General features: G+C 43.8%; 1 protein-coding gene across 7 annotated transcripts in view; it reads left to right on the top strand.

Moving 5' to 3' along the window:
• Positions 1 to 25,912, top strand: part of NAXD (NAD(P)HX dehydratase) — an 87,632-nt gene that overhangs the window by 8,668 nt on the left and 53,052 nt on the right. For all 7 annotated transcript variants that reach the window (XR_004644042.1, XM_034758167.1, XM_034758166.1 and 4 more), the window contains exons 4-5: positions 4,760 to 4,805; positions 6,035 to 6,123. Coding sequence is in view for 6 of the 7 variants with exons in the window: in XM_034758167.1 (XP_034614058.1) it covers positions 4,760 to 4,805; positions 6,035 to 6,123 (135 nt within the window). In the remaining variant the exon portion in view is untranslated. The remainder of the gene's footprint in view (positions 1 to 4,759; positions 4,806 to 6,034; positions 6,124 to 25,912) is intronic.

The raw sequence follows: 25,912 nt of genomic DNA, 5'->3' as shown, positions 1-25,912 counted from the left end.
TCATATGAGGAAACATTTTGCAAAATGCTGTGGAAAGAAGACAGACACCAGCCCCCGTTTGGCTAAATGCATGGATCAGCATTCACACTGCACTCCCTGTCAGTATCTGGCCCAACTCGGGGAAGCTAATGATCCAACTAGTGGACCAAATTTGGTGTTGAATCCTGGTCACGTGCCACCTGAGGCATGTTGCACATACACTATGTAGTAGAATTGGAATCAAACCCTGAGGATGAGTACCGATAATACCTACATTGCCATTGCCAACTACATCAAAAAACAGCTAGATCCAGATCGGCTAAAGAAAACAAGGAGTAAGTATCATGGGTTTTTGACCCACAAATGGATATTTTTATAACAAAAACAACTCCAAAACTGAAACAAAAGTTAGACTTGAAAATTGCAGAATATTTTATGGCTATAATATTCCTTTCTCTTTTATTCAACATCCAACTTTTCAAGCAATGATTAGATGCCTAAGGCCAAGCTGCAAAGCATCCAGTCAAAAGCAGGTAGCAGGTGAACTGTTAAACACAAATACTGATGGCTTGAGCATAGTAGCACGCAGTAAATTATATGGAAAAGCAGATGGTTGGAGTAATGTGTAGTGACTCAGTGATAGCTAACTGTATGCACACTGGGAAAATTGTGGTTTGTGTATCAGTGGTTGTGAGCTAGGCACCTCTGTATTCACACTCTTCACACTGCAATGATTTTTGTACAGCGTATGCCTTGTGAGGTATAATTTGAAAACAAATAACATGCTGGCCAATAATATCATTGTACAATATATGTAACAAGGCTGTGTGTGAAACTATGGATACTCACTAATATTATGCTTTAAAGTCTGTGACTAAAAGGTGTTTAAACGTGGCACGTCAGGGGGAGTTGATAAACAGGTTTTCCTCAGACAAGAAAAGACGCTAACACCTCAGAACAGGTGTGACCAAATTCAGTGAGCTATTCATTTGTATGGGAAGTTGCCGCAGGAAGAGATAATGTGCACAGTAGCAACAGCCAGTGGGGGAGGAACCAGCTTGGAGACTTATCCTCCAAACCTCATGGCTCCTTTATTCGGCATGAACTAATGAACTTTACCCAACGGTACCCTTCAGAAGAATATGTTTCAAAGGTTCACTGAACTATAAAGAGAGGGGGAGTGAGCCCCTAAGGGATTCTTTGCCTTAAGGAGACAAAGAAACAAAGCAATTTGATCTCTGTGATGTCCTGACCAGGCCATTTAGTTAAAAGGTGGAAAGAAGACTGGATCAGAGGAAAATCATCTTTAACAAAGACTATCTTACTAGATTTAAGTTTTTTACATTTTTAGATGCATGTTTTCACTTTTATTTGTTACCATTTCTGACTTCATCTCTTGAATGCACTTAAAATCTCTGTATTTTTGATTAAATAAACTTGTTTTACTTTTATTCCAAGTCAGCCTACTGCTACGTTTGACTTAAATTCATTATTAATTCCAGTAAAGCAACAGGCTGCTGTGCTCTTATGTCTTTAAAGGAGCAACAGACCGTATTACTTCTCTGAATGTTCCAGGACAGGGCTGGACATTTTCAGGGTAGATGGTTTTGGGGAAATTTGGGATTGGGGGTGTATTGGGGTCACTTGGCTAATAAAAACAAAGGCTGGTGGAGACGAGAGTTTGACTGTAGTGTAGCAAGCCGGCTGCTGGAATCAGAGCTGCTGAACCAGGGCTGCTTAACATAGTCATTCAGTGCATGCTTGTCCACTGGTTGGGAGCGGACAGACAGGGAGCTACAGCAGCAGAGCATTTTAAGGCATTCAGACTTACAGGGCAAGTAGTGACACAACCTCTCACTGGTCTGGGTTAAATCTCAAAATGTGACAGAGTTTGAGACTGGAAGCAATAAGACTGAAAAATACTGTGCTACCCTGGGAAGAGAAGCCAAGACATTAGTAAATGAATTGTATGTTTGTGGTGTTAAGAGCTACCTGACAGACAATGTGGGAGAAAGATGTAAAGAATGAGAAGTGATTTGGAAAAAATGATACTTTAGTTACATATGGACTTGCCTTACATTGGCTAACTCTACTTGGACAAGACCTTGTACCAAGTGCTTTGATACTATGTAGTAGAGTTACAAAAATATTTGTGAATACTGGAGCCTGTTCAAAAAAATGCCAAGGATCTGTAGAATCCCAAATCCCTGGTGAGACACAATGGAACAGTCAAATAACATATCTGGAAACATAAATTAAAAATTGGCGCTGTTATCTCAAGATTGTGAGTGATCATGAGGCAGAATTTGAAGATAGAGTGGTCAGTATAACTAATTATCAAGGGATTTACCAAGAAGCATAAGAACTTGATCAGTCAATAGAAACCAGTTGCTGTGGCATTTGACACATTCCAAAGGGGTGCATTAACATTTGCAGTTGTATGCAAAGTATGGTTGGATCTACTGAAGATTTTGCAGCGCGCAAAGCAACAGCACAAAAGAGATTTCATGAAGCAATTACTCCTGTATGCGTGTTGGCCAACCTGGTTTGGTCTTCATCTAAAATAAGCAGGAAAGAAATTGTCAACTGAACAAGAAGAAATTGCCAGGTCGTGGTTGCTCAGTAAAAATCCTTACTTTCTGCCATATTCACTTGCATTTAAAGTAGAATCTCCATATTCAAAATTAGAATTTTCATCTGCTACGAAGGAAAAAGTTTCCTCCGTAGCATGGTGGAAAAACCTGAAGAGTAATGATATTGCATCTGACTTCATAGAACTGGTAGTGCAATTGCATCAGTGTTCAGCAAGCATAGAACAAATCTTTTCAAACTTCAGATACATCGGTTCAAAATTGAGGCTCAGTTTGTACACTTCATCGAAGTTGGGCTTGTGCTACAGAATGCTGTATGGCCAGATGGACCTGGAGTGGTGGTCTACAACTCTGCATGCTTCTGATTGCTTAATGCTTCAAGCCTACAGCTCTGCATTATTGTCACTTTCACAGAATCAACTGTTTTTGATTTTTGTTTATGTAATATGGAAAAATGAAACGGGTCCTGACTGACATGTATAACTTCCTTGAGAAATTACCAAACAAAATGTGTAGACATTCCCATGTTCAATGCTATGATTACATATATTAGAATTACACCCACTTCAGTTTTACTTTTTTTGCCAAACTTAAGCTAATAGATTCAGAAATTAATTGATGTAACCACAATTTGAATGTAGCTAAAACTGAGTGTAAGGTGATATGCATTAATGAAATAGTTTTTATCATAGTCACCGTTTAAGGCACTTTCTAACTAGCTTTTCCTGTGGTAGTAAAAACCATCTCTGGTAAATGTCATGCCATCCCTGTTTTGGCTATACATGCAGTTGAAGTTTGGTCATTTGAGTTCCATTCCCCTCTACCTTCTCTCTTCTTTCCACCCTAATCTCTTACTTTAAATTACCTTCTACATTGTGTGAATGGAGCTTATGGGAGAAGCGTTGAGAATAAAGTAACAAGGTGAAACATCTGCTATAGACTGATCATAGTTGTGATGTCCTTATACAATTCCTGATTTACACTAGCCTTATGAACTACATCTTGGCTACCTGGTCATGGTCCTTGGTTTGGATTCAAGCTGCCTTTTGAGACTCTTATTATGCACCTTCTCAACACTTATTATGTGGCATATTTTTGCTAATAGTATCCTGATTTGAACTCTGGGGAACAGGAGACAGTGTAGGTCAATTGAGGAGGGCACTAGACTGGAAGTTATAAGACCTAGGCTCTATTCCCAGTTAGGGACCACGTGTCTTGAACCCTGGTCTTGAGGAGCTAGTAAGTTCCAACCTGTCACCCAGTGACCTAACAGTTGTTGGAATAGAAGCTGAACTCTGACAGAGGAGTCCAGTCCTGGGATCTGACTGACAGAATGGTGGCGGGCCTGATTGGTTCTGAACCTCCATTTAAACCAAGCACAGAGACAGGAAGTTGTCCCTGCAGCTGGGTTCCCCGTATTTAGGACTGCTTCCCCTGCAGTATCTGATCCTGCTGCTGATCTGGTAACCTGACCCTTTCTGATACCTGACAGTCAGTTTTGCTCTCTGGCCTGTCTTGAACTCTGACCTGCTCTGATCCCTAGGCAAGACTGCTGATTGACCCAGTCGTGACACTCGTGATATTTTGAGTGAGTCATTTCACCTTACTGTGCCTCAGTTTAGAGATGGCCAAAATGGAGATATTACCTCTTGTAAAGTGCTTGGAAATCTGCAGATTAAAAATACCACATAAAGAGCTAAATACACTATTTTGTTAGGATTTCCCTATTGGATTACCCTTGTCTCTCTAATTCACATTTTGATTGGTCTACTAGAGCCCAAATTTGACCTGCAAAGCCATGTTCCAAGGTACTATCTTTTATACTTGAGCTTTTTCTGAGTCTCTTTTCTGAATGGATTGAGTCTGTCTCTCTCTCTCTCGTGCTTATGTGAATACTTTGAGATGACTCTTATTTTAGCTTTTATTTGTGATGTAATCATGTAAATATCACACAAGTGAGAGTGAATGAATAGGGTGAAATCTCCGTCTTATTGAAGTCACTTGGAGTTTTGCTATTGACTTCAGTGGGGCCAGGATTTCACCCATCCTTTATAAATAAGAACTACTTGAGTTTATTTAACTTGCTCTTGAATTCGATTCTTCATTGTAGCAGGGTGAGCAACTGCTAACTTTATCTTTTGATACAATTGTGTGTCTGTTTCCTAACCTAGAAAATGTTTCATTTGTAGGTACACTGGGGCACCATATTTTGCTGCAATTTCAGCTCTAAAAGTGGTATGTGTTTTCCTGCCTTCATGTGTAATGTATTTTTAATAACATAAAGGGATTGTCTAGTGTCATATGTAAAAGGCTTGCATTGTACTGTGGGATTTTTTTAGTTCTACTAGAAATGTAACCTTTTTTTTTCTTTTTAATAATTTGAGTTCTAGAAGGTTCATAGTCTTCTTAGTCATAGAAGTTATCAGATTTGTAGAAGTCATTCATTATTTTTTTTTCAGTAATCTAAGTTTATTATTATTTAATTTAGGCAAGACCAAAAATAATTTAACCTGGGCTCTTTTGTGTTTTAAAGTTGGACAGAGATGACTACTCAGTATCCAACAAGATACTATGGCCATAATACAGCCATTTGATATGTGCAGGCAGTCTTACTGAACCTTACTGAATTCAGTGGGCCTATGCACAGGCATAACATTTCACCTTAACAGAACAAACTTCAGGATCAGGACCTTAAATTGCTCAGGGCTTGGAAAATGTTAAATGATAGTAATACACCAGAGGAGCCATTAGTTGGTTACTGTCTTCCTTTAGGTGTTTGTATCTTTTAAGTTTGGTATTTCTTTCTACATCCGAAGTATTGGAAACTTCTTGTCCCTGGCTGTCTAACCTACGTGTATATTATTTTTGCTTTTTCTTATTAGAGGTAAAAGAAGCTTAGGGTCAAACTCAGAAATGCATGCAATTCAACTGTAATAAATGAAATTGTGCCAGTTTATCTCTAGTCCAGATTTGGCTCATTGGATCAAAAACCTTGGGACTGGAAAAAACTCATGGGTAATCTTGTTTATCCTGCATGAATATAGCACAACGCCGATTTTTGTTTGTGCTGTAACCCAGCTCCTACTTGGCTGTGTCCTTTTTGTCTTTCCTTACTGTGGGCGTAGGCCTATCATTCTTGCTCATGCATGAATGGAGAGGATTACTCCTGTGATAAGGGTTTCAAGCTCTGGCCCTAAACTTTCACTGATTTTGCCATAATCCTGTTAAGTAAGCAAGTATTTCTGTAAGTTTGCAATTTAGCATGGAAGTTAGATTTAAGAAATAAAGTAATTTCTCTCCAAACTATTGAATGGCATGCTAGTCAAGATGGAACAAACAGGTACCAAGTTTGCTTTATTTAACAAGCAGTAGGAATTCATAGTTGTTCAGTGAATAACTATTGGAATAATTGTTTACGCACTACTAAGATTACAAATTGTAATTCTGCAAATTTTCTTTCTTAGGGTGCAGACTTATCCCACGTGTTTTGTACCAAAGATGCAGCAACTGTAATAAAGTCATATAGTCCAGAACTGATTGTTCATCCAGTGCTGTAAGTGACTTTTTTTTTTCTTTAAATGATCAAGTCAAGACTACTAGATTGAACATTTCAGTGTGACAGTTCATTGGTTTACATTATTTCTCTTCCTGAATCACAGGACCGGTGAATCAGAGGTTAAAAAAATGATTATGTATTACGTATTTTCATTTAAGAGCATGTGGAGTTTCTGACCTGTTAGAACCACTTTGTGTGTGTGTTTCTGCCAAAGCACAAATTAAAAAAGCAAAGATTATTCTTTCAGCTTGCTTGCTGATGTTTGTAATTCTAATGCATTAAATGAGAGCAGTCACAAAATCCAGAACTGAGTATGGAACAAGTCAGCATTTTAGAATCTTTCTTTTTAAAAGCCAAAATAAAACACTCACATCCCAAATTTCTTCCTTCTTGGTTCTGAATCAGTTTTACTTTCTCACCACTGTGGACATAACGCTATTCATGCTAAATTACTGCACGAGAAACTGGTTTTAATTTTTTATGATTTTTAGGATTCTTAAATATTTCACCTTGTAGATAACAAATCTAGCCATTACAGGGTTAACTAGACGCAATATTAAAATATCAAGAGCTGCTTATATCAATTTGTGAGGGGTTAGTTTGTTTGTTTCAATTGTTGGCTGGAGTGTGTCGCTAACGGGATATCTTACAGGAGACATTGTTTGGGTTAGGTTTTGCAAATTGTTGGGAATGAGCGTACCAAATAAGAATCAAGCTCTAGAGCCCTGTAAGCAAGGCCTACGGTAAGCTTGCAGTACAAATTGCACTGCATTGGTGTAAATCATGTCTACACACAGTAGAGCCTTATCTAAACTAGAAAAAAAACAGCGCTTTTAAAAACAAGAGTCAAAACATTTGATAATTGCTACTGTAGACAAGATTTAATACTTTTAAAAACATGTTAGCACCTTTTTTAAAGTGATCAACTCCAAAGGGAAGCCTGGGATTGACAGCTACCAGTTAGCACATTTTAAAGACGTTAAACCTTTTCTATGTGAAAATTTGCATTTAAAAATATGTTTAAAACAAGTACGCAATCAGGGTTTTTTGGGGGATGTTTGTTGTTTTTTTGTTTTGCTTTGTAAAAGCACACCTTTTTGTTTTCCTGGTGTAGACAAGGTAGAGTTGTTTGCATTGCCCTGTTGCAACCACGCTAATGTCTATAATCCAGTGACTAGATCCTCAGCTGGTATAAATTGCCACAGCTCCATTGAAGTCAGTGGCGCTATGACAGTTGGGCTAACCAATATGATTTTACATGGGAGGAGTTAATACACAGTACCTTTGACTAGTTTGGTGGTAATGGAAAAGTATCATAGGAAAAAAATGAGACAATATGGTCAGAAAGGAGAGTGCTGGATCTCATCTCTCTAAATCTCTATTTGTGGAATTTCTACGGATTCTTTTTTCCACACAGATTTTAGTTCAGTGTCTTCTGTAGAATAAAATTGTCAGTTTAAAATAATGTTGCCCCTCTGGTTGCAAAGAGAAGCTTTTGACACTAATCTGATGCGCTATCCTATTCATTCTGTAAAACAAATGGTGTGTGTGTGTGTGCGCGCGCCGTTTGCCCTTGCCCCATTCATCCAAATAGAACATTAGGTCTGAAGCCTCATCACTGTTTAAGTGTCAATATTGTTAATTTTTACACTTCACACTGACTTTGCAGAAACAGTCAGCTAATATACTTATTCAGTATGGTTGGATGTTGCTGGGAACATTATTTAAAATTGAATAAAATTTAAGATTTAAAAATGCAAACAACAATGTTCAGGTTTGGTTTTCTAAAAAGTTTTTTACCTCCCCATAAGACTTCTTGCCCATTCTTCTGTCTCCAAATGTGAGATAATGGTTAAGGCTACGTTTTAGTCACAGGTATTTTAATAAGTCTCAGACAATAAACAAGAAGTCACAGCCCTGTGACCTGTCCATGACTTTTACTAAAAATACCTGTGATTAAATCTTACCTGTTGGGAGGGGAATGCGCCTGAGGATTGCTGCTCCTGGGCAGCGCTGGGACCAGCTGTCTGGGGCTGCCAGAGTAGCGTCTGGCTCCGGGGCTTCCCCAGCTGTTGGGATGGCCCTGGGGTCAGCCGCATCTGCTGCTGCAAAATTCAGAGCCTGCACCCTTGAGACCCTCCCAGGCTCCATCCCCATGCCCCAGCCTTGATCCCCCTCCTGTGACCTCCGTGAATGATTTTCAGCCTTAATAATGGTCTTTCCTCATAAACACGGGCACTGTACATTTTTGCGGGTTCCCAAATTCTTGATTGAATGTTTTAAATCCAGTTTTGTCTGCATCAAACAGACTGCCCACATTCACTTTTAAAGCCATTCAAGACTTAGTTGCATCTTTTACATATCCTCTCTTATGTGGTGTTGAGCAGTCAGCCCCTGCTTCTGCTCTTCCAGCAACGGCAAAGCCCGTCAGTCCGTTTTTCTCTCAACTATGCAAGGGATGTTTATCTCCCATGCTGCCCTTTATGAACAGGAGGAGCTTCCTGTAAAAGTTTGCAGAGCTATTGCATTGTCCTCCTTTGTACCCCTCTTTAAAGGTCACCTTTGCTGTGATATCTGCACAATGCATGACAGTGGCTAGGCAGCTGATGTTCTGTGATCCTGTTTGTTATGCCAATCATTATCAGGGCCTTGTGTATTCTGTGTCACTGATTTTTATTTTGCAGAATTTGACTTTTTGCCAAACTGCTGAACAATGCCCCATTTTACTGTAGTCAGGAGTCTGACATCTGGTTCTCTCTGCTCTGCTGTGACCTGTCTGCAGCTTCCGCTTTTAGTACTGCTTTCACCTCAAGAGGGAGTGCATTACAATAAGTAGCACATTTTCCTGCCCTGCTCTTCATAAAAGTGGGAGCTGGAACATGAGACACACAAGCTCTCTGGGCTCATCAGGATGGCCTTTGCCTGTCTTTTGAGGGTGTGGGTCAGAGGAGGAGTGTGACAGCCAGAGGCTGAGCTGATGAGCCTTGAGAGCCAGCCAGGCAGACTCTCATGCCCAGGACACAAAATGTGATGAGGTGGGGGTCTGAACAAAGTTTAGAGGGGGAGGGTTGCCAGGGCCAACCTGTGGAGCTGCAGGCATCCATCCCTAGTGAGCTGCAAAGGATGCAGGGTTCAGTTAGAGTAATTTGCAGTCCTAGGTGTACCACAACACCTACTTTCATACCATTGCCCCACCTGCCACTTGGACGGATGGTGGTGCCTGCTCCCCTCCCAGTGAGGCAAGGGTAGCAGCATGAGGCCTGGGAAGGATAGAGCTTTACCTAGCTGCCACATACTCCTTTTCCCCCACTGCATCCCCAGGAGTTGGGTAATAGTAGCTGTCTCTATAGGGAACCTAAACATTCAGCCTTATTGGGAGTAATTTTCTCCTTTATTCAGGGATTCCATAAAATATACTGCTGCACCTTCTGAGAGGATTTGGCAAGGTAATGCAAAAAATCAACAAGGTAACCTAATTAACATGGCTATTGAATTGAATAGCAAATGCTGCAAAACTTGAGCCCATAGTGCAGCGACGTACACAGGGCCCTGATCACAATCTCCCTCTTCAGTCCCCTATCTCTCATCATATTCATCTTTTATGTCATCACATACTTACACTGTAAATTCTTGGGGTGGCCACTGTGTTGTCATTATAGGCATGTACAGTGTCTAGCACAGGGGTGGGCAAACTACAGCACGCAGGCCACATCCGGCCTGCCAGCCGATTTAATCTGGTCCTCGAGCTCCCCCTGGGGAGCGGGATCTGGGGCTTGCTCCGCTCCCGTGCTCCAGCCGGGAAGCAGGGTCGGGGGCTGCTCCCTACTTGTGTGCCACAGCTCTGTGCGGCTTCTGGAAAGCAGTGACATGTCCCCCTCTCCCCCTCTTCCTCCTCCCGGTCTGGCTCCTATGCGTAGAGGAGCTGCTTGAGGTAAGTGCTTCCTGCACCCCTGAGCCCCTCCCATGTCCCAACCCCTGCCCCAACCCTGATTTACCCCTCCCGCCCTCCGAACCTCTCGGTCCCACTCTGGAGCACCCTCCTGCACCCCTCATCCTCAGCTCCACCCCAGAGCCCGCACCTTCAGCTGGAGCCCTTGGCCTCCCTCTCTCCCCCCCCCCCCCCCCGCAAACCAAATCCTGCCCCAGCCCGGCGCCCCCTCCTGCACTGTGAACTCCTCATTTCTGGCCCCCCCGAGAGCCCGCGGTCCTAGCCAGGGCCCTCACCCCCTCCTGTATCCCAACCCCAATTTCGTGAGCATTCATGGTCCACCATACAATTTCCATACCCAGATGTGGCCCTCGGGCCGAAAAGTTTGCCCACCCCTGGTCTAGCATGTTGAGGTCTTTATTGGAGCCTCTAAGTGCTATTGCAGTATAGATGATAAATGTCCCAGTTCCAGCTTGCTGACGTGGCCAGCCAGCAGGGGTGCGCGCGGGGGGCAGCACAGGTTCCTCCCCAATCAGCAGGAGCACAAAACTCCTCTGGTGCCAGAGAGGGGAGAGTGAGCTCCTCTGGCCCTGGGGCCACAGGAGGAGGGGGAGAAGAGCCAGCTCCACCCGCTGTAGTGGGGAGATGACAGCTCCTCCAGCCCCGGCGCTGTGGCAGGGAGAGGCAGCTCCTCTGGCACTGGGGGATGGGGAGGGGAAAGGTAGCTCCAAGACTGCTGGGGGGTGGGAGGGGAGAAGCAGCTCCGCTTGGCTGCTGGGGGGATGGGGTGGGGAGGCAGGTCCTCCAGCTGCAGGGGTTACACAAAGTGCCCCTCCAAAAGCAGCTAAATGTTTATTTCTGTTCAAGCCCCTGCCAGCCAACTTCCTCCTCTTCCCAGCCTTACAAGTAGCTGAGTTCCTAGCAGCTTTTGGGCCAAGTGATGTACACTGCATACAGGCCCGCTCAACCAAATTTATGTGCTGTGAATGCTCAAAAGCCGTGGTATGTGATATGTGCACTTTGGGATTTGGAACTTCCTGGACTCTGTTTCAAACTCTGCTCAATAGAGAGGCAAGTGGTGCATCTTGGCCCTCAATACCTCATTGAGGACTCCATTCAATACCCATTGAAATCAACAGCAAAACTTAAGGGGCAGAATCTGGCCCCTACATGTCAGCTGGCTGTATGAGAAGAGAGAATGTTGCAAGGTTAGGCAAGAAGTCTGGCAGTTACAGCAAAAAATTCCTACATACTTAACCATCACCACACCCTAGAAAAAGGCTCACCTGATTAACCCCAAATATAACCTACCTTTGCTTTGAGTGAGACTCTGGACTGGGGCCAACCACCCTGAAAGAACAAGGGTGCTACTACAGGGGTGATTTCAGAGCAATTTGAGTGCTCCCTTTTCCGCAAAGCCTTGCCTCACTCATCTGCAGTCGTACTCTGAGCCCTTGCCAACCTGGGGAACTAAGACTGGCTCAGGGACTAGGACTGTGCACTACCCACAGACCAGAAGCTTAGACCACAGATCTTGTATGTAAATCAAGACTTTGTGCGAACTTTTTCCTAATTAGGGTAAAAGTGATTTGTTATAATATGGCCAGTAGCAAAATATATTTCTTGTAAAGAAGGTTCCATGAATTAGTGGGGTTTGTAAAAGTTCTGCAGCAGTTATCTTTAACGTTTTTAAATGTCTTGTTTCTGTCTTTACAATGACAATGCTATAGTTAAGGTTGCATCAAGTCCATTAATGGCAATGGTGAGGGACACAACCCCATGCTATGGATGTCCCCAAATCTTTGACTTCCGGAATCAGGGACTGAACAATGTGGGATGGATCACTTGATAATTGCCCTCTTCTGTTCATTCCCTCTGAAGCAGCTGGCACTAGCCACTGCTGGAATACAGGGTATTGGGCTAGATGGGCCATTGGTCTGACCCAGTGTGGTCATTCTTATGTTCTTACATGACAGCCATTTGTGCTAGCAACAATACATGTTTTTTTATTGGGGGGGGGAGGGGATTGTAACTACTGTACCCCACTTTAAAAGTACACCTCTACCCTGATATAACCCTGTCCTCAGAAGCCAAAAAATCTTACCTTGTTATAGGTGAAACCGCGTTATATCGAACTTGCTTTGATCCACCGGAGTGCGCAGTTAGTGGTCTTGGTTTCATCCCTGAGGCACATGGGTGGACAGTGTAGGTACTCTTGCATTTCCTGTGCAGCACATCATTGTCTGGTGCTGTCAATTGGGCATCTTTCATGAACATACAATTATTTATCTTATAATATATTTAAATATATTTAAACACAGCCTTTCTAAAATAAAATTTAACTTGTCAGTTTACTGCAAGAATAATTGTTTATAAATTTAACAAATAGATCAGTTGTAGGAGTTTATAGGTTCACATAACTTCACAAAAAAGGAAAATCCTCCCCCACATGCTTCTCTGCAGCTAATCTGCCCAGAATATTCTCTTGCCATTATAGTTATCTAGTTTCCAATTATGACCTGACCCAGAATTTGGCACATTGGCTAATTACTCCACTTTCTAAGATTACTTAAATCTTGGAGCTATACACTGTGTGCTGGTTTTAGATCCGTTTATCTACTGTATAAGGTGTCTCAGTGTAAAAGTCAGCAGCTCTAAAATGCAATTTGCTGTAATTACCTGCAGCACTGGACAAACACAAGTGAAGCCTATTGAGTCACAAAGCAGAAACTTTTTCTTATCTTTGAAGATAAGACTCTGCTTAGACTTTTGAAACTGGCCACTTAAAAATATAAATGGCTTTATCTGATTTTATATAACAGACCTTTGTAACTATATGCCAATTTATTTGGAGTTGCCTAAATGAGTCTTAGGCCAGGTCAATAGTATAAACATACATTTAAAAAAAATCCACACCCTTGAGCCAACACCATTATACCGATCTAATTCCTGGTATAGACAGTGCTATGTTCACGGGTGAGCGTCTCCTGTCAACATAGTTATCGCCTCTTACGAAGGTGGTGTGACACTACACCCCATATTCTTCAGAGATATTGTTATGATATGATTATGGCATAACTATGACATGTTTTGTGCAAGATAGGTCATGTAAGATATCATTGAAAAGGTTATGATACACTGAATATGATTATCCTATTTGTATGGATGTATCATTTTGGTATCTGAAGTTAGGAATATTGTCTATGCATCTGTTACAAATATGTTTACACCTGGGGAACATCCACTGGGCAGAATGCAATCAGTCTAGATGTCTGGCTGGGAAGGGCCATTAGGGAGAACAATAGGTCTTAGAAGCTAATCTCCCACTGGGGAGCCTTCCTGAGGACACTACAAACAGCCTCCTAGTCATGACTGCTGTAACACTACAGGGGCATGTGACCAGATCACCTGGTACTCGACTCCATCTTGGAATACCAGTATTTTTCCACTGAAAGGCATGGGAACCAAGCTGGGAGACAAAAGCATATACAAAAGCTATTTAAGGCTGGGGAGTGACATCGTGGGTTCTTCATTGACTCCCCGCCCAAAGAGACTCCTGGGAACACCTGAGGAAAAAGGACTGAACTTGGGGGAGCCCAGGCTAGTGGGATTTCTAACTTGCGAAAGGAATACCTGGGGTTTTTAAGCTGCAAGCAAGTTCAGCTGGCTCCTCAAGAATCTCTTCAAACTGCTTAAATCAACAAGTGGGGTGAGAATTTGCTACTCATATCCAATCTATTTAGTATATTAAGCTTAGATTGCATTTTTGTTTATTTGCTATGTAATTTGCGTTCATCTGTTTGCTATCCCTTATAATCGCTTAAAATCTATCTTTTGTAATTAAACTTGTTTTTTTCTTGTCTTAAATCAGTGTGGGGAAATCCTAACTTGTGACAAAAAGCTGTTCCATATCTTCTTCCACATTGAGGGAGGGGGACAAATTTCATGAGCTTGCGCTGTACAGTTCCCTGTGCAGCGCAAGACTGTATAATTCAGGTTTACCTTCCAGAGAGGGGTGTGGGCCTGGGAAGCTGGTAAGTGCCCTACTGTATAGCCTTCCCATGCAGGGGTTGGTCAGAAAGCCTGTCTGCATGTTTACTATCACTGTGCTGGTGAAAGTAAGAGACCGGGAGCAGGTCTGCAGCTTGTTACAGCATTACAGGGTGAGTGGGAGTCCAGGCTGGTGGGTTGGGGGGCTTAGTGGTATCCCAGTTCCAGTTGGCACCCCAGGGGGAACCAATCACAGGTGGATTAACTACAACAATGGGAGCAGCTCTCCCATTGGCATAGTAGCATCTTCACTGAAGTGCTGCAGCAGCACTGATGTAGCATTGTAAATATAGACCTGCCCTTAGAGTGCACTGCTAATGAGCAAGACTTGGGAAAACACATTCTCCAGTGATGAATGAAATTGATTGGGTGACTGCACCTCTGCTTGCCAGTGCTCTGCTTCCTCCCACAACACCAGGCCTCCATTTGGTCAGATGCAGAACTCTGATTCAAAAGAATGCCTAAAACAAATTTCAGGTGCAGCAAGTCTTGCCACACTCTTGCTTGTGAGTTTATGGCTGTATTTTTCTATCACCTTCCACAGTTCCTAGTTACTCACTGCAGACTGTGCCTCATACGTGTTTTGGGCGTAGAAAGAAACAAGAATAACAAGCACATAAGTTGCTGACAAATACACCTATGCATACTTGCATGAGAAAATAAAATGTAGGTCATCCCGTAGCGGGAGAGCAGAGAAGAAAGACAAAGCTCTCACATTCATCTTCCAGGAAAACTACTGTCCTCTCAGCAGCTGGTGGGGGAGAGAGAATTAAGCCCTGTATCCCTTTTCCCTTCTGCACTTTTTATCAGTAGTCAGGGGAGAACCAGGGAAACCTTTTGCTGGGCCTTTCAGGAAGGTGCCTTTGGATCCCACTATGGGGACACTTCCTCTTTCTTATTTATATCTATCATTTAATTTACTATTGCTAAGGGAACCTAGTAAAAAAATATCTGGCATTTCACATTGCTGTTGTTTAGCTAGCCTGAAGCTAAGCAGACGCTTAAAGGTTCACACCATTTGAAGAAAAGCTGCCACTTTTGCCTGCCTCAGGAATGTTTCCATTGCAGATTATCTGCAAAGCAACTACATAGCTTATGCTCCAAATTTACAAAGTATTATTGCTTGGATTCAACCTCCAAGTGGATCTTCACCAGGAGATTTTCATTCACACGACAGGGGAATCCAAAGTCTTGCCCAGTCACCCCACTCAAAAAAAGTTTTTATTTGGGGACATCCCTAATTTTCATTTGGTCAATTTTTGCATTGGATTGTTAATTCTTTTTGCATTCTCAAATGTTGTGTGTTGGATTTGTAAGAGATTCCTGGCTCCTCTTTATATTGTTAATGCTATTCTTTTGGGACATTCCTAGAGCTTTATGCGCTTCAGCAGTAGGGGTCCTGCAGAGGTAATATCTGTTGGATAAGAGAAAATTTGTTTATCTCATAACTGCTTCTCTGAAGATCTCATCTTTTATGATTCTTGCTCTCCTGATCAGTTCCCCTCAGAGCCTGATCGTTGTATTTTGAAGGGGGTTTCTCTTGCACTTTGTTTTTCATGTTTCCCCCTTTGAGGCACATTTTTGATTGTGTTGATCATTTTGAATAGTCGTCTTCTCTGGGAGCTTAGGCTAGTGTAACCTTTCCAGACTACTGTACCCTTTTCAGGAGTTTGATTTGTCTTGCACACCCCAAGTTTGACCTCACTTAAAAACAGCTGGCTTACAAAATCAGAGATGAAAATACAAGTGTCACAGCCACACGGTTACTGAAAAATTGCTTACTTTATCACTTTTATTATATAATTATAAAACAAATCAATTGGAATATAAATATTGTACTTATATTTCTGTGTGATACTTGAGCCTGTTTTTCACTTGTCAGCCTTGTCATTCTGGGAGACAGTGAAGCAACAGCAACAACTAAGTTTTTCTTCACATTGAGTCTATTCCTACTCTCAGGGTGGGCGTTAGGAGGTGGCAAGCAGGGCAATTGCCTGGGCCCCCATGCTACATGGGGCCCCATGAAGCTAAATTGCTCAGGCTTTGGATTCAATCCTGGGTGGCGGGGCTTGGGCTTCAGTTTTCTGCTCTAGGCCTCAGCAAGTCTAAGGCCAGCCCGACCACCCCATAAAGACAAACTTGTGACCCACAGTTTTGAGAACCGCTGAGATAGTATATAGAGCAGCATAAACAAGTTGTTGTCTATATGAACTTAGTTTGTACTGAGTTCGCTAGTGCTTTTTATATAGCCTTTTGTAAAACTAGGCAGATATCTAGATGAGTTAATATACCCCCAGAGGTCCACGTATCCTTGGTTGAGAACCAGTGACTTAGGGGGTCAACACAGTGACCAGTAAGGGTTGAGAATGTCTAGTTTTTACTTTGGTTGAGAATCCTGCAAGATTGTATCTTCAGTGAAACAAGGTTACATGTTGGATAATTATCCCATATTGGTTACAATAACAGTGTTACATCTGTAGTGTGTGTGTGTGGTGTAGACTATAAGATGGCAATTTTATAATTTATGTATTCAGAACTGCTATGCAATATAAGCAATCCATAACTCTTTCACTGTCAATCATAGGTGTTCTGAACACCAGAGATATCCTGAAATGAAGTGGGCTTGATGCTACTCTAGGGGTATGTCTACACTACTAGAGTAGTTCGATTGTACTTAAATCGAATATGTGGAATCGATATTACAAAGTCGAACGTGTGTATCCACACTAAAGACAGTAATTCGACTGTGTGAGTCCACACGAACGGGGCAATCGTCGACATTGGAAGCGGTGCACTGCGGGCAGCTATCCCGCAGTCCCCGCTGCCCATTGGAATTCTGGGTTGAGCCCCCAATGCCTGCTGGGGAAAAAAATGTGTAGAGGGTGGTTTTGGGTAACTGCCATCATCCAACCGTCACTCCCGCCCTCCCTCCCTGAAAGCGCCGGCGGGCAATCAGTTCGCGCACTTTTCTGGTGAGTGGCAGTGCGGACGCCACAGCACTGTGAGCATGGAGCCCGCTGCGACCATCTTTGCAGTTATGACCGTTGTCAACACCTCGCACCTTATCATCCACCTTTTCCAGAGGCAGATGCTGAGAAATCAGGCGAGGAGGCTACGGCAGCGCGGTGAGGACATGAAGTCTGAGAGTGGCACAGACCTGTCAGAAAGCACGGGACCCCGCGCTGTGAACATCGTGGTGGCAAAGGGTCATGATGCTGAGGAACGGTGATTCTGGGCCCAGGAAACAAGCACGGACTGGTGGGACCGCATAGTGCTGCAGGTCTGGGATGAATCACAGTGGCTGCGAAACTTTCGTATGCGGAAGGGAACTTTCCTGGAACTTGGTGAATTGCTGTCCCCTGCCCTGAAGCGCAAGGATACCCGGATGCGAGCAGCCCTGACTGCCCAGAAGCGAGTGCCCATAGGCCTCTGGAAGCTTGCAATGCCAGACAGCTACCGGTCAGTCACGAATCACTTTGGCGTCGGCAAATCTATTGTGGGAGTTGCTGTGATACAAGTAGCCAATGCAATCGTTGAGCTACTGCTGTCAAAGGTAGTGACCCTTGGAAACATGCAGGTGATCATAGATGGCTTCGCCGTGATGGAATTCCCAAACTGCGTTGGGGCTATAGATGGAACTCACATCCCTATCCTGGGACCAGACCCCCAGGCCAGCCAGTACATTAACCGAAAGGGCTACTTTTCAATGGTGCTGCAAACACTGGTGAACCATAGGGGACGTTTTACCAACATCAACGTAGGATGGCCGGGCAAGGTTCATGAAGCTCGTGTTTTCAGGAACTCTGGTCTGTTTAGACGGCTGCAGGAGGTATTTACTTCCCGGACCAGAAAATAACTGTTGGGGATGTGGAGATGCCTATAGTGATCCTCAGGGACCCAGCCTACCTGCTAATGCCCTGGCTCATGAAGCCCTATACAGGCGCCCTGGACACTGAAAAAGAACTCTTCAACTACCAGCTGAGCAAGTGCAGAATGGTGGGGGGAGTGTGCTTTTGGACGTCTCAAGGGGAGATAGAGAAGCTTACTGACTCTGATCTCAGCAAAACCATTATCCCCATTGTTATTGCAGCTTGCTGTGTGCTCCACAATCTCTGTGAGAGCAAGGGGGAGACCTTTATGGCGGGCTGGGGGGTTGAGGCGAATAGCCTGGCTGCTGATTACGCCCAGCCAGACAGCCGTGCAATTAGAAGAGCCCAGCGGGATGCACTGTGCATCCAGGAGGCTTTGAAAGCTAGGTTCCTCAGTGAGCAGGGTAACCTCTGACTATTAAGTTTGTTTAAAGAGAAGCTGAACCTGCCCCCGTTTCTTTACCCACTTATGTTGACTATCCTCTCCAGCTACATATCCCGTTCACCCTGTCCCTCCCCTTCCAACACACGTTTAAAAATAAAATAAATGGAACTTTGTTAATGAACACCATTTTCTTTATTGCAGATTTCGCAGTAAAGTGTTGAAACTGGGACGCAGACTGTGGTGGGGAGCGGGCGTAGTGATGGAAAGGACGCTTCTAAACTCGAGGAACGAAAGGCTCCTACTCCTAGAGCGGTCTGCAGTGGTGGACTGGTTGTTTCAACGGAGCCTGCCACCCCTCCTTTTTGGGACTCTGTGTGTGGGGGCTATGTGACTTTGTGGCGGGGGAGGACGGTTACAGATCCCCTGCTGCGTGGCTCTGTGATCCAGGATAAGGACCGCTGCATAAGATCTCTATCCGCCCTCCCCCGCCACAAAGTCACATTCCCCCCCTTCCTCCCCCCCCCAACATGAAAACCACCTCCCAGACTGACCAGGGTGCCTGGTGATTGCAATGTGTGTGTGACCTTCTGCTGAACCTGCCCCCGTGTCTTTACCCTGGTAAAGGTGACTGTCCTCTCCAATTACCAACCCCCTTCCCCCCCTTCAAACACACTTTTTCCATCATGTTCTTTTAGGGGACAGTAATTAACAGAAACGTATCTTTTATTAGCAACTACACAGTTAGGGAATGAAACTCGGACGGGGGCTTGGGTGAGGCGGGAAGGAAAGGACTTACCAAATTTTTGGGAATGAGAGCCTTCTGGTACTTGAGCAGTCTGCAGGGGTGGAGTGACAGTTTTTACGGCCCTTGCTGCCCCTCCTTCTTGGGACTTTGGGTGAGGGGGGTATGGGAGTTTGTGGTGGGGGAGGGCGGTTAGAGAGAGACTGCAGCGAGGCTCTGTCCTCCTGCCTCCGGTCCTGCAGAACATCCACAAGGCGCCGGAGCGTGTCCGTTTGCTCCCTCATTAGTCCAAACAGTGTTTGAGTCGCCTGCTGGTCTTCCTGCCGCCACCTCTCCTCCCGTTTGCTGTGTGCTCGCTGGTATTGCGACATGTTCTCCCTCCACTGGGTCTGCTGGGCCGCATCGGCTCGGGAGCAGCCCATAAGTTCTGAGAACATGTCGTCCCGTGTCCTTTTCTTTCTCCGCCTAATCTGCGCCAGCCTCTGCGACGGGGATGCCAGGGTAGGTCGGGAGACATTTGCAGCTGTGGGATGGGAAAAAGGGAGTGAATTCCTCACAAAGAATTTTTTGTGAACAATGAACGTAGTCTTTCTCTGTGAACAAGACCATGCACAGCACCTATCACATGCGCACTCAAGACAAGGTCGAATTTTCGGCCTTCGCATTCAGTGCCTGGCGTCTTGCAGTACAGATCAGACAAGCGGGGCAGGACAGCGGAATTCGGGTAGCAGGCTGACATGGTAAGCCGTAGACTTTTGGCTGCTTAAAACTTAAATTATAGCAGTGCCCTCCTTTCACGTTCAAAGCAATGCTCCTATCGTTGGCCAATTCCTGCTGCCGGCAATCCGGCAAGCGTGAACTCCGCCCCTCTCCTGCCTCCACCGCGTGGCTGTAAACCGCCCGTGACAGTTCTGTAAAGGAACAGGCAAGCAGTCCAAATAGTAACATTCCCCTAATTCTAAGCAGGTCACCATGAGCGACATCACTCTGCTGAGAATTTCTGAGACCGAGAAAGAACACATGCTGCATGAAAGCCAGCAAAAACCAGGGCTGTATGCCGCCATGCTCTGCAAGGCAATGATCCCAGAGTACTTGATGATAGCCTGGCGAGGAAAAGTTTCCTACCACGGAGGACGCAATAAGGCCGCTCTTCCCAGGAACCTCATGCAAAGGCTTTCCAATTACCTCCAGGAGAGCTTCGTGGAGATATCCCATGAGGATTTCAGCTCTATCCCCGGACATATAGACCTTATTTTCCAGTAGCTGCACTGGCAAGGACTAAAACGTTAAGCGCCTAGGGCAAACAAATCATGAAAAACCATTGTTAATATTCCTGTTCTGTTCAAAATAAATGTTTACATGTTTAAAACACTTACCGACTGATCCTTTCCCTGATTCAGGGTCTGGGTTAACGCCTGGGGACGGTTGGTAGGGGATCTCTGTGAGGGTGATGAAGAGATCCTGGCTGTCTGGGAAATCAGCGTTGTAAGCGCTGTCGACTGCCTCGTCGTCCTCCTCCTCACCTTCCTCATCTTCCCCATCCGCTAACATCTCCGAGGAAGCGGCCATCGACAATATCCCATCTTCAGAGTCCATGGTCAGTGGTGGGGTAGTGGTGGCGGCCACACCTAGAATGGAATGCAATGCCTCGTAGAAACAGCATGTCTGGGGCTGGGATCCGGAGCCTCTGTTTGCCACTTTAGTCTTCTGGTACGCTTGTCTCAGCTCCTTGATTTTCACGCAGCACTGCATTGCATCCCGGCTGTATCCTCTCTCTGTCATGGCTTTTGAGATCTTCTCTTTGATCTTTGCATTCCGTCTTTTCGATCGCAGCTCCGAAAGCACGGACTCATCGCCCCACACAGCGATCAGATACAAGACTTCCCGATCAGTCCATGTTGGGGCCCTCTTTCTATTCTGAGATTGCATGGTCACCTCTGCTGGAGAACTCTGCATCGTTGCCAGTGCTGCTGAGCTCGCCACAATGTCCAAACAGGAAATGAGATTCAAACTGCCCAGACAGGAAAAGGAATTCAGATTTTCCTGGGGCTTTTCCTGTGTGGCTGGTCAGAACATCCGAGCTCGGACTGCTGTCCAGAGCGTCAACAGAGTGGTGCACTATGGGATAGCTCCTGGAGCTATTAGCGTCCATTTCCATCCACACCTACCCTAATTTGACATGGCCATGTCCAATTTAGCGCTACTCCCCTCGTTGGGGAGGAGTACAGAAATCGAATTTAAGAGACTTCTATGTCGAACTAAATAGCTTCATTGTGTGGACGGGTGCAGGGTTAATTCGATTTAACACTGCTAAATTCGACATAACCTCCTAGTGTAGACCAGGCCTAGGCAGTACTTGTTCTGATTCCCTTATTTAAAAAAACAACAACCCAGCAATCATTTTTCAGCATCTCTTTATGTCAGTGATCTTGTGGTATCATCATTATTGTTGCTCCTAATCTCTGGGCCTTCCTGACAGTCTGCTTTGCAATTTCACATCAAGAAAGAACACAAAGAAGTGTTACATGAAAGTTAATGTTTGTTTGTAAAATGCTTTAAAGATAAAAAGTAGTACAGAAATGCTAAATATTACCACCAAGGGCTAAATAAGCAGGATTGGCTCGACATTGGACTTTGTATTTCTCAAGAAATGGTTGTCTCGAGGAGTGTGTATCATTGATTGGGCTGCACAAACAAAACTTTCAAGCTTGAAAAGGAAAAAAAACTGAATTTTCTCTTATGAGATTATTTTCATGAATTGTCCAAAAAGTGACATAGTCATGCAACTACTGATGACTTGGATTCAGCTATTAGCCTAAATTTAACAAACCTCTTTTACGTATTAAATGCATTTGGCCTTTCCTAACCAAATTCATTTTAAAGCCATGCTTTACAAAGCTTCTCTTTTAGCATGGAGTAAAATCTTGTAACATTACTTTTCTCTTCTGCATTCTACAACTTAAATGTTATTTAATAAATGAATAAAACAGTGGCCCACATTACTTTCTTTTTCTTCCAGAAATGGCACCTTTATTAGAATTTGGGTTACTGGAGGCTTTTCACATACTTGATTGCATGTAAAAATGAAAAATTTTTCAATAAAGCTTTATAAGCTCAAGACTTCCAGTAGTACATTTCTACTTGCCTTTAATGTTTTTCCTATAGTTTCTATATCAGATTAGAGAGAAGACAAAAAATATTTATTTAGAGTCTGATTTATTACTGTTCTTTGTGGTTTAAAGGAGACAGACTTTAATTAGAAATTGGGTATCAGTACACTAAGCAAGGAAACTATGGCAGGGACACAGATTTTTATCAAATGAGGGTTTGTCTCATTTACTTATGCAGTGGTTCATCACTTCTGCACAGCAGCCCTATTTTTGACAGAACCCTTTTGGAGTGTCAGCACAAAGTGCCTTTTGGGAGCTCGTACTAGTGCATTCTGGGATTCCTGAAGCAGCTCTTGTTAGTCAGAGGGGCTTTTGGCTAACTTCCAAATGAGGCACTGCATCATGGAATGGGTTTAAGAGAACTGGTTGAGCTCCTGTAGGTGCAAATGCTTTTGACTCCTGCCTCACACTTGAAGAAATCATTGTTAGTGCACTCGTTCTGACAGACCTAAGCTAAATGTTTGCTCCCAAGTGTTATGACCAACCGTTATAACTGATGCTTCTAAAACACCTAGGATGGCTGTTATCTGTAAACATGAAGCTTTTGTACAAGTGTTACAAATTCAAGATTTTCCAAGTAATAGTATCTTGCAACACTTTTCTTGCTTAATGTATGAAGGGTTTGCTGCTCATTCCTTTGTTACAATGTAGTTTTGCTAATGCTATTTAAAAAAAAAAAAAAAAAAAAAGCAAAACCAAGTCATCCTTCCATAGTGTCTTACTACCTCTTACCTAACTCCAAGGAGTATTGTGATGATTAACTAGCATGTTAGTGAAGTGCATGGAAAATATTAGGGCTTGTTGACCAGAACAGGGCTGCCCAGAGGTTTTTGGGAGCCTGGGGCAAAATCTGAAACTGAGGCCCCACTCACACCCTTCCAAAAAAAAAAAAATTCTACTCAGGGAGGCCCAGGAAGAGACAGTGTGGAGGGTGAGCTTGCCCTTCTCTCACCCTGCAGTTGTGGCTCCCATCCCGCAGGGTTGCAGCACCACTCAGATTTGGCCCTCCATCATGACAGACAAGCCACAGTGTCAAATTCTAGTGAGTGGCATTGTGAAATGGCATACAGGGTTGCAGCACCACTCAGGTTTTGGGGTCCCAGGGCAAACTGCTCCCAATCCCCAGAAGCCCTAGACCAGAACAGCTGTTGCAGGGAAAGCTATTCTGCGACTGATTAGAGTTTGCAATGGTTATTCTGTACAGCTTCCCCATGTATACAAGCCATTAAGCACTATGGAAGTGTGAAGTATTACTACTGGATAATATCACTAGTTGAATGGTTTGATTTTTCTGTTAATAGACCGGGAAGAGGGAGAAGAGTGGCCATAACTGAACTGTAATGCTTAAACAGCCGAGAAAAAGATACAAGTAGATCATAACTTTGCCATGTTAGAACAATGAACAGTGGTACTCATTCCAAGCAGGGTGTGGTGTATGCCTAAAACATGTAACAGTTTGAGCTCATTAGTCTCTAATTACAATTTTTCAAAGGTTTCAGTAACGAGCAAATGTCAGTGACCATTAAGTATGAGACTTAACATTCAAAAGTCAGGATAGTTACTAATAGCTTAATGTCCAGGTGCTAACTTGACCCCTTTAAAAGAGGTGGAAAGAGCACACACAATGAATTACTTTTTGTAATTTCAATTGGTTTTAAAATATACCAGCTTTTGGTATCAGAGTACACTTACTGAGAGGGAGGAGCTAAATTCCTTCCGCCATTATTCTGTTGCTTTCCCTTCCACCAGCAAGTAGGGAAACTTGCTGCCCCCTTTTCCCTCTCTTCACAGCCACCCAAACAGGATCTGAATAGTGTACATTCTTCATGTGTCTTTGCATCTTCCCACTCATGGGGATGAGCTGGTGAGCGCAGCCCAGATGGTTGCACTTTCTTATAGCAGTGCTTGTTGGAGTGCTGAAGTGCCCCTCCAACCCCTGCCCTCTGTGCCCATGAGTATTCTGAGAGTGAGGCTATAAAAAGCAGGGTGGGCTGGCACCTCTGCTGCCTCAGTTCCTTCCAGCAGCAGCCAGACCTCGACTTTTCCAGACCCATCTGATCTGGGTCCTTCACTAGTGAATTCAGTGCCTTTTATTTAGCCAGTTTTAGTTTTAAGGATGGTTAATTAGCTGGTTCTTTTTAATTTTCTGTAAAGGTTTTTATTTCTTAGGATAGGCTTGTTAATTCCTATTTTGGTTCCAACCACCAGATCTGAAAACAAGACCAGTCTTCAAGAGGTGTTCCTGTTGTCCAACAGTCTTCTTAGCGTCAGACACCCATACCAGATGCCTGTTGTGCCTCAGAGAGGGTCCCTCTTCTTCAAGCTGATTAATTTGCGGCACATTTAACTGCGGGGCTCACAGGGCATGCCAGATCATGCTGCAGGCCTCATTAGTGCAAAAATCTCTGGTTGCAAAAACTCCTAGATCTGACGCATTTAAAGGGTCTGTACATAACAATAAGAGCATTGCTCTTGTTACCTTGAGGTCTAAGGAGATTGAGAGCACTATGTCAAAGGTTCCAATCTCTGTCGCAGGATCAGAATTCAAGACTTCAGTGGGAACTGATTCCAGACCATTGGATCTACCTCAAAGCGCTCAGAGGATCCTTTTGCTAGCCTCTGAATTCAGAGGCAAACCACAGGAGAAACCTTCAGATCCATCTAACTCAATTCTAAGGTGAACTCCACAGAGTAAGAAGGCTTCGATAAGCAGGGCCAAATCTAATTCAGGGGAATCCTCAGATTCGAATTCAAGGACTGCGAATCTTAAATAAAACAAAAATCTGCCATGGGCTAAATCTCATGTTAAGAGCCATCTTAAGAACATAAGAATGGCCATACTGGGTCAGACCAAAGGTCCATCCAGTCCAGTATTCTATTGTTGTAGATATCCCTGGACACTTTTTCCTTTAAAATGCCTCTGGGATTCCCCAATAAAGTTATTTTGCCCTTCCTGAGTTTTACATATAACAGGTCCTGTAGTTTCTCCAGCGTTCAAGCTAAGATCAGATGCGAGGGTAGAGCTGCCGTCTGAAGAAGTTTTGAAACATGCTAAGCATACCAATATACCGCCTATGTTTCTTTCTTATTAGAAAGATTACATCTCCTAAATATAACGCTTACAGAACACACCCTCTTAGCCTGAGTTTGGTTACTGCATGACTGGGAGATCCTGCCCTTGTCTTGATGGCCTTATTAGCCCTTTCCTAGGCAGTATAGGAATGTTTCACATTCTAATCAAGGTAGAAACTCCTTTCCTAATACGGTTCAGAAAACTATCACTCCGCGGATCAGAGACTCCTGGATCCATCATCTTTGCCTGGTGTTAGGGAGCATTCTCCCACCATAGTTCATGATGCATTATCAGAGGAGGAAGCAGCACCTGCTGCTCAATTTGAATGTCAGGATTTGGAGCCAGATCTTGATGAGGAATGGATGAAAATCTTGGGGTTGCTTCAGCATTCTCCCCAGGTGAGGATGCATTACATTCCACGACTTTTGATCTCTCCCATCAATCACAGACCAAGAATATTCCCAGGCTATATTCAGCGTTCTGGGTTCTCAGTCTATAACTAAGATTACCCTTCCAATTTTAGACAGATGTACAGGCAGTTTGGACTTCTCTATTATGGCAGGCTATAC

Source organism: Trachemys scripta, chromosome 1 (assembly GCF_013100865.1).
Source record: "Trachemys scripta elegans isolate TJP31775 chromosome 1, CAS_Tse_1.0, whole genome shotgun sequence".
Lineage (NCBI taxonomy): Eukaryota > Metazoa > Chordata > Testudines > Emydidae > Trachemys > Trachemys scripta.
This window is presented reverse-complemented; position numbering and strand designations above follow the sequence as displayed.